A 9583-nucleotide genomic window follows, 5' to 3' on the forward strand; every position below is an offset into this window, starting at 1 on the left:
GTTCGATTTTCCCTCAATTCATTCACTATCGACGGTTTCGAGCTCCTATTTCGAACTTTTTGGGACGGTTCGAAATATTAAACGACCAAGCGCGCGTTGCTACAGCAGAGATGAGTAGCCGGCACGCTGGCTTCCATAGTACAACTTTCGAGAGTGCGGCCCGCTTGAGCAATTTTATTCTCGAGGAATCATTCAAGCGACAAGCTCATTATTTGTCTCGACTCGATCCTCGATACTCGAGACTCGATCCTCGATACTCGAGACTCGAAACTCGAATTTTCGAGTTTTGAGGATCGAGTCTCGAGTCTCGAGGATCGAGGCTCGAGGGACTGTCAACTTACATTTGAGCGGTACTGTAGCCATATAGGAGGACTTTACAACACAAGGAAGAGACTAAAATAGTGAAATAAATAACAAATTATTGAAATTATACTGTTAAGGACCATAAATTACACGACATGTTTATTTACCAAATAATTAATATCGCTCGGCTGAGATCTCCTTATTCTCAGCCACCGTGACACTCAAAATTGCAAAAATTGGCATCATACTATGACTGGGGTGTTACTAAACTGCAGGCGAGCAGACCCCAGAACCTCCAGAACCCATCATTTTATGTAAAAATAATAAAACTAAAAAATCCTTAACACTATTCGCAAATTCCTTTACGAGTACAGTATGTATAAAGAAAATGACATTTAAAAATAATTGAATTATTAGAAATAATATTATTAGGCAATTTACCATGGAATATGTGCCGTCAACTGGGCCAACTTTATTTTTTTTGTACGTAAAATTATAGGTTCCGCGGTCTGCTGATCTGCAGTTTAGTAACACCCCTATGACTGCAGGGGTATATATTTGCAGAATGCCAAATGCAAATGCTGACCCTTGTTGTGTAAGGAAAAGCCTTGATGTTAATATGGTTAAGGTTTGGGTAAGGGATTGTGTTTGACGTTCTTCATTCAGAATTCAGCATCTAGTGTTACGGGTTTGGCAAATACTCCTAACATTTATACTTTGGTGGAAAAAACTAAACAAGTTTTCTTATCATTAGTTACTGTCAGTAGAAAAACAAAAGAAAGAGAGTTCAATAGTTGATTTTGTATTGTTTTTAGTCTAGGGATGGAAGACACTACGTTAACCCTGGAACAAATTGAACACATACCTCCAGCCCCTAAAGAAATCTCCTCTGTAAGAATACGTGAGTTTGATGACAGTACTGCCAATCCTGAACCAATAGCACAAGATGAAGAGGCAGACCAGTTGTTGGAAGAATTCCTGTCACCATCAAAACTGGTGGGTGTGTCAAGTTTTGACCTAAAGGAAATTATTTTGATTTCTACTTAAATATTGTTCATTTCATTATTGTTCACTCACTCTTCAAGTGAAGATTTAAATATTCAAAGTGAAACTCTATCTAAAACCGTATGCAAACCATGACTGGGTTAATGTTGCACAGATTTAACTGAGAATTTTACAGGCTAACCATTTTTTGCCAAATTTGAAAAAAAATAGGATCAAAACCAGGTTCAAAGGATAGATTCAACTGTAGTTGCTATCAATTTCTATAAATTCAGAGGTGAAAATTAATAATGACAATTAAAATAGAGGTCTTTGTGAGCCTGTAACATGGATTTGAAATGTTTTGTTGTCTTTCCCAGAGATCACTGACTGGCTTCAAGAATCTTGATGAAGTTGAATACCTTGAAATGAAAGTTGATACAAGGGAAAATAGTCTTGGAAATTTTGGTAAGTATAGAAAAATTGTTTATTAGTGATCATCAAATATGTCAAGTGCACTTTTATTATAAGTTGTCTCAGTGTTACTGTATTAGACAACAAGATTAATGATTTTTCAGAGTTTGTACCTATTGTAAAACTTGTTGGAGGTAAAAGATAGGCTGACAGCCCAGCAAAGGTTGATATACAGTAAACTCTCTCTAAAACGGATACTGTTGGGACCGGCTCCAACTGTCCGTCTTAGAGAGGTGTCTGTCTTATGGGGAGTTTAGTTACAGTAAAATGACTGAAAAACGGCAGGGATGCATACAGGACCAACACCAGGTGTCTGTCTTAAAGAGGTGTCCGTCTTATAGCGGTGTCTGTTAAGAGGAGTTGACCGTAAAAGGAAAATTTAATCTAAATTAATTAATTAAATTAATAAATTTATTAATTATTAGAACTTGTGCAGGTAACAGGACTTCAGTTTTCTAAAAGGCCTCTGGTTAAAATGTTAAATTTCTCTGTCCTTTCATCATAATTTGTTTTATATAACTTAAAGAGAAACAACATGTTACTGTAGAAAGTTATACATCATTGTTAGTTTTGTCTAATGTCAGAATTCATGAGACAAAAAAGCAAATAATAGTTTTATTATTTGATCCTTCAAGATTTACTACATGGTCTTTGAGCAGCACCACAGAATCACTTTTGATGAAAGTAAAGTGTGTTATTTTCTCTATCAGTTGTTGAAAAATGAAACACTAGTAGCACAAGGCCCACTTTTCCCAGTGAAACCTCAGTTCATGTTTTATTTCATCTTCAGTATCGAACCAGAGGAAGGTAATCACACCTGATTTACAGCTGCTCAACAGCTGTACATGTAGATAATGTTCATTCCTTTTCCTTTTCTTTAGGTGCTCTATTGCCAAACTTGACTGAGCTTAAATTATCTAACAGCATGATAGCTACTGTAAGGTGAGTCCAGAGCTCTTAAACTTACATGTAAGTCCCACAAGTAATGATTAAGTTATTAAACTTCTCTATGATGCGAAATGATGGGAGGCGCGGTGGCCTAATGGTTAGCGTGCTCGACTCCGAGTCGAACGGCCCGGGTTCGAGGCCTGGCCGGGGCGCTGCGTTGTGTTCTTGGGCAAGACACTTTACTCTCACAGTACCTCTCTCCATCCAGGTGTATAAATGGGTACCGGCGAATTTACTGCTGGGGGGTAACCCTGCGATGGACTAGCATCCCATCCAGGGGGGAGTAGAAATACTCCTAGTCGCTTAATGGTCTTAATGCTACGGAAACCGGGATAAGCTCCGGCTGTATGGGCCTCATGGCTCCGAGACAGACTTTACTATGAATGCGAAATGGTGCACTATCAAGTAGACAAGAGGGACAGGTATTGGAAATAAAAAAAGGAGATTAGATTAAAAATTACAATAGAAACATGATTTCTCAAACCTCAAGGGGGAAATTATAATTGCTTCAAGAAATCAGGAGGTTCGAGAAATCGGGGGTAAAATTACAGAGAAATATTATCCAAGGGAAATTAAAACTAGCTCAAGAAATGGGAGTTTCAAGAAACCGAGGGTTCAAGAAATCGAGATTCTTCTGTAACTGTTCAACAGGATTACATGATGTATTATGCTAATGCTGTAGTGCTGTGTTTTTTGTTTGTTTGTTTAGAGACCTGGGTACCTCTTTGACTAATCTAAGGACACTTTGGCTATCAAGATCTGGACTGAGTGATTTGGATGGAATTAGTTCAGTTTCCTCTTTAAAGGTACTAACAGTACCCGGGCCCACTTATTAGACCCCCCTCGGTTATAGGACAATCTACCTGAAAACAAAAAAGTACATCTGATTATAAGCCCCCCCCCCAGATATAAGCCCCTCCACTTATAAGCCCACACAAAACCCCTTACGAAGTTGTATAAGCCCAGAATTTTATGGTATGACAGGTCGATTCATTAAGTTTTAATTACAGGGTTTAAATTCACGAAAGTATTGGTGGTGCTATTTTTTGCAAGAGTTGAAAAAAAATTACAAGACCCTCTGGGAAAATATATTCCTTGGTACACCCTCCTCCTTTTGGAAATTTCTGGGCCTTTGACCCCCTCTCTCTACCCCCCCTCCCCTCCCCTCCCCTCCCATCACCACTCTGAAATTTCCAATCCAGGCTACTGTGGGGGGTATATGAATACGCCACAGAAATGGGATATGCTGCAGTGGTATGGGACACGTTGGCCTGAAAGCTAATCAATTACTGATGTGTTGTAGGAGCTTTACTTGGCATTTAATCACATAGAGGATGTCAGCCCTGTCAGCATGTTAGACCAGCTGGAGATTCTGGACTTAGAGGGGTGAGTACAGACCTGGATTGATTGCCATTGTTCCAGATAAGAGGGGGTCTCAGGTCAAAAACATAACAAGGGCTGCTACCTGTCCCAACAAATTAAAACTTTTAATGATTTGGTGGATGCAGTTGGAGTTTGGCCTGTTGGAATTCTTTGTTGACACTGTGCCTTAAAAACTTTACTGCAACCCTGTTAATATATGCAAATAGGTAACAGTGGGTATTATTAATGACTGAAATAATGAAAGATTGTTTTTTTGCACACCAGGCATTTACCAGACTGAAATAAGAAAGAATAGTAATTTAAACATTAATTATCGGAGACTTGATTTTTTGTTCCAGCTTGTCCACTTGGATACATGTAGTCTTGCATTGACCAAACATATACCATTTGTCAGTTATGGGCTAGCCTTGCACATTGTAAAATGTATGTTTGTTTTATCATCAGCAACAATGTGAGTGACATCACTCAGGTGGAATTTTTGTGTCTGTGTTCGTCACTGAAGATCTTGACATTAGAAGGCAATCCAATCTGCACATCACCACACCCACTCTCGTCACAGGAGGTACACATTGATTTCTCTGGCCTTGTAAAAAGCCCTGGTTAACAGTCCCAACATCAGGATCCAGCATCTTTTAACATTGTTGGACCTTATTGTTACAATACAACATGTTTCAAATTTTTGGACTGGTCTACACAGTTAGAAGATGTTGGATAAAATTTTGGCTCAAGTCAAATTTTTGCCCAGTTCATTCCCCAACAGGAGGGTCAAACAGTTCCAACATTTCATCCAACAATGTTGAATTATTTTTTTAAAAAAAAACATTGCAGCCATGATTTGACAGTTTTAACATTGACTCCAGTTTACCATAGCCAAATTTGCAATTAACCAATCAGGGACTGGTTGTTCAAGGGGTGCATAACGCTATCCACTGGATAATGAATTATCTAGTGGATAGATGTTAACAAAACAAACCAGGCTATCCACCTAGATATTGGTAGATAGTGTTATCCAGCATTTGAACAACCAGGGCAAGAAATCTTGTCTACTGCCCTGATATCCTGCAATATCAAATCACTGACCTGATATCAAAAGATATTTTTACATTAACTGAGCGAATTCTAATTTTTATTGTCAATAACAGTACAGATGCATGAAACTCGTTGCTGACGCAATCAGCAAAGGTTTTGTCAAACTTTTTAGCACTGATTTAGCGCTGCATTCTTGATGAGGTGAGAATTATACCACAAAACTAGAAGTCTTCAATGAGGAAATCATCTAAAATTTACCGGTTAAAACTTAGAGCAAAAAGATGAGGATGTTTATTGAGGATTCAGACCTGAAAATCAGCGTTGAGCGGGAATGTGTGCTGTCAATAAAATTAAGAAGCTGAACCGCGTTTTAGCGGATTATTTTGTGAACAATTTTCACTGGATTAAAGGATAGTTGAACAATTAGTATTTTGTCTTGTATTTCTGGTGGTATTTTCCCCAAACTGTTAATTTTACGAGCCTCTGATTCTACAAATTACAGCAACAAAATTTAGATTCTGCGGCCGTACGGCAATTGCATCTTCCTCGTGCATTTCTTTCCTTTGTTTTAAAATCAGTTTTGGCTTTTTGTTATTGTAAAAAGCAAATTGACATCAGTTTTTTATGCATCTGTCCTGTTATTGATGATAAATTAATTCATCATAACATTGTCACAATTTGTCATCAATAACAGGACAAAATTGAAAAATTATTTTGCCAAAAATAGATATTTGGGTGTGGTTAATACCTTGAATCATACCTTTTTGGTACACTTCAGTAGCATGTAAGGCTCATTTGATCTGGCCATGGGTATTTTGGCCCCGCCAAACTCACAAATAATTTATGCCACTAAGTGTATGAGTAAGTATGATTTGGTATGAATATGACTATGGCTCTCAGGAATTTTGTAAGAGTTTCTTCTGAAATATTTTTTATGCTTTTTTTCAGGAAATGAGAAGCTATGATTATCGCAGTGCAATTCACAAAGCTGTTCCCAATGTCAAAGTATTGGACGATGAGCCTTTTTTGGTAGAAAAAGTTAATGGCAAACCAGTGTTGCGGCAACCACCAGCATCGCACAGGCCTAACAAGGTTCCAGAGCATCTTAAAGCAGACTGGCAGCTGGTCAGTGAAGGAATCAAAGGAATTAACATTGACGAACAGGAAGACAGTTCATGTATGTTATCATCATCATTATCCTTGTTTGCATTGAATGCCGGTGTAGAATGAACATTATTTTGGCCAGCTGTTTGAGTTTTGAATTACATTTCATAGAACCCTTTCTCAATCAGTCTCTTAATAATAATTACAGGCTAACTATGAGGTTAGAGACTTTTTGATCAAGTCAGTGAAAAAGTTTCTGAATTAAAGTAAACTCAAGACGTTTTATTTTTTAAATGGGTCTGCATGTTTAGTTTGGACACATAGTAATAAGAGTAGAATCCTGATTTCTTGAACCTCTAGGGGAAACGAAAATTGCGTTGAGAATTCAGCAGTAAAATTACAAAGAAAATACTATCCAAGGGGAATGAAAATTGGGAGTTTCAAGATACCGAGGACTCTACTGTAAATGTTGCTCTATAAACATTATAGTGCCAAAAAGAAAGCACCATGTATATCAGATTATATGTAAGTCATCAGCACTGTGATCTAGTAAAATAATGATAAAGAGAAGAGTACATGTATCAAAGCCTTTAAGCGCTTTAAAAATGAAGTGCAGTTATGTAGTAAAATGACATGCTTCATTTTCAAGAATAAATGGACTGGCAAGGGGAGCTGAAATCTTGACCTTGGGTCTTATTTTCGTTTTATTTTAGTTGACGTGGCAAGACCAGGCTCAGCTGCAGGTGCATCAAGACAAGAGAGACCCTCCAGTGCTATGTCCACAAGGTCACGTCCAATGTCAGCATCACGGCAGAGACCAGCTAGTGCCATGGGGCAGCGGCCTGGATCTGCAGGAGGTGGGTGGTGCTGTTTGATGTTGCTATACAGTAGCATTGCCTAGTTATGACTACCTATTATACACTATTCTTTGATCGGATGATAAAAAAAATAAAATTTATGAGTGTGTTAGAAGTGTAGCCTTTGTACACAGGCTATTAAAAGTGCTGGACCTAAAAAAAAATAAGTTAACTTAGTCTAAACCTTGACATTCCTTGTTGTGATCCCCATGGAAGCAAAGAAATTATCCTCGTAATATCTTTCATTTTTGACTGTTATGAGTAAGCGAGGTTTGAGATAATGGGAGTCTACTGCAGTTTGGGTTTTAATAATTTTGAATTTCAAAATAATTTTACAGGGGCCAGGGTGCTTATTCAAGGAGCTAGGACAATACAGCATGTGATGTAATCACCCATTTCAATGATGTTTTTTATGTTTTTAGGAAGCTCAGACCCTGTTGGAGTGTTTTGCCAAGATGACAGCAGTGATCTAACTCACGGTAAGCTGCTATCTGACCCTGATCTACATCTAATATCTCCTAAACATATCAGTTCAGTGCTTTGTCTCGGTCCATGTTGCGAGAATAAATTAAGGGGTCGTTGTGTAATGGAAAATGTCGATATTTAATCAAATTCTCCCGACTTATACTATAAGAAGTGTATCTAGACAAGTGAGGAGAGATTGTGTGTTTACGCTGAGTAATTTTGTTTATGGAATAGCCTTTCCTTTTTCTGCAAATAAAACAAACCAAAGAAGATAGTTTGATTTACTCTAAAGTAGAGTGGTGTTTTTAACTCTTTTTTTCTGACAGGTTCCAGTCAGGTTATATGTGGAAATATATCACGAGCATTGAAGTCACGAAGAAAGGTGTGTGAATTGGAGTAATTTAATACTCATTTATCCCGACGGTTGTCATGTCAGTTTTGACAAGGAAAATACCAGGCAAATAAGCATGGTTTCAACCAGCTCAAAATGCATTTCATAGTGATATTGTGATTTTGTAGAACAGCAAGCGACAAATGATAGGAACCATCGGGGAGTGAGGATGACTAATGATGACAAAGATAGAAATGGATTACAATATGGACAGACTTTAAAAACAACCCGTTTTCAAGTTCAGCTCAATTTCTCCGAATTGTGCAAAAAAAATTCTCTAGCAATGTCTATATTTATTTGAATTCATAAATCTTTTTTTTTTTTTTTAAATTTGGGGAAAATGTCTGGTATTTTGCGGTTTTGAGCAAACATCTGGCAAGAGTTCTTTTATTGGCATGAAAAAAAGCTGACATCTTCCACTCAACAATGCAGTGGAACCATCCAATGCGTAGTCCCTTATCAGCCGTTTGTTGGTCGTTTTTTGTTCGACAACTCAAATAGTAGCTACGAAGTAGTATTGCGGCCCTCTAGGAGAAATTTTTTCTTTACAGTTGGTGCGTCCTTATGGAAGCCCTCGAAAAATTTCAGCGGAGATTTTCCAAACAAGTAGTTGTTTCTCCGACTGCGTCGGAGCGCTACTAGCTCTACAGCTGAAGGCTAAACTTGTAACCACAGTTTTTACTTGATATAGGACTTAAAATCGCCCAAGGTGCCAGTGATAGCGTTTCTAGAAAGTCCTCGGCTTTACACACCTGAAAAGAGTTTTGAGGAGGACACTGGACCATCAGCCAGCAAGAATGATATACTTGAAGAACTAAAAGCTTGGAGAGAGGAGTATTCCAAGTAAGAATGTCACTTGAAGCTAACTCCAAGTTTAAGTATTTAAACAGCAGTTAATTTCTAGGATTTTCCTAATTGATTCCCCCCTCCCTCCCCCCACCCTTGCCCCTTAAGGTGATTCCACTGGGAAGGAAAGAGTATTTAAAATTTTCGAAAACGTGGTCCAGGTTACAATTATGTTATGCGCATTACCCAAAAAGAAATAAAAATGGGGGTCACCATGCTGGTTTTGTGCAAAATAGATGGCCATTTCAGTAAATACACGACCCGCGAGGTTTATATTGGGGACCTTCAGATCAAAGTACCAGGTAGAGTACGGCTTCAACTTTTCAAACCAAGTGCTTATGCTTTTGATTATCACATTTCACACCAATCCCGTACCAAAAGTCTTCCTTTCAGCTGGTCAGCAACAAGGACGATTGAGGGCTCTGATAACGTAATTGGATTGAAATTCGAAAGTCATACTCTTACTCGTACTCGTATTCCGAACTGAAGGTCCCTATTAAGAACCCTGGTAATCCGAATGGGGAACTATCATTTCTAAAAAAAAATCATTTCTTGCATTAAAGTCATTAGTCAGTCAGTAATCTGATGCAGCATGTGGCCAAAAATATATGGAAACGTGTTGCTCATCTAATGCGGCAGCGGCATGAGACCCGGAGGAAAGGGTACAATAAATTAGACAAGGTAACATTGAAAATAAAAAGCTTAGCGAAAAAGAGGGCGAACATGGAAGCGTTGTACTCCTGCCAAATGCCTCTCAATAGTCCCCAAATACCCCATGCATGACAACACGTGCTCCTGTACA

General features: G+C 38.2%; 1 protein-coding gene across 1 annotated transcript; it reads left to right on the forward strand.

Moving 5' to 3' along the window:
• The first annotated feature begins 860 nt into the window (after positions 1 to 860).
• On the forward strand, positions 861 to 8782 carry LOC144640839 (leucine-rich repeat-containing protein 56-like). The gene is made up of 12 exons (XM_078499907.1): positions 861 to 898; positions 1119 to 1299; positions 1665 to 1752; positions 2640 to 2700; positions 3416 to 3512; positions 4010 to 4092; positions 4534 to 4651; positions 6067 to 6295; positions 6936 to 7079; positions 7502 to 7558; positions 7871 to 7926; positions 8627 to 8782. The coding sequence occupies exons 1-12, from the start codon at positions 876 to 878 to the stop codon at positions 8780 to 8782; spliced, it is 1293 nt and encodes a 430-aa protein (XP_078356033.1). The 5' UTR covers positions 861 to 875.
• The last annotated feature ends 801 nt before the right edge of the window (positions 8783 to 9583 follow it).

This window comes from Oculina patagonica, unplaced genomic scaffold (genome assembly GCF_052425735.1).
Source record: "Oculina patagonica isolate OP01 unplaced genomic scaffold, crgOcupat unplaced504, whole genome shotgun sequence".
Taxonomy (NCBI): Eukaryota; Metazoa; Cnidaria; class Anthozoa; order Scleractinia; family Oculinidae; genus Oculina; species Oculina patagonica.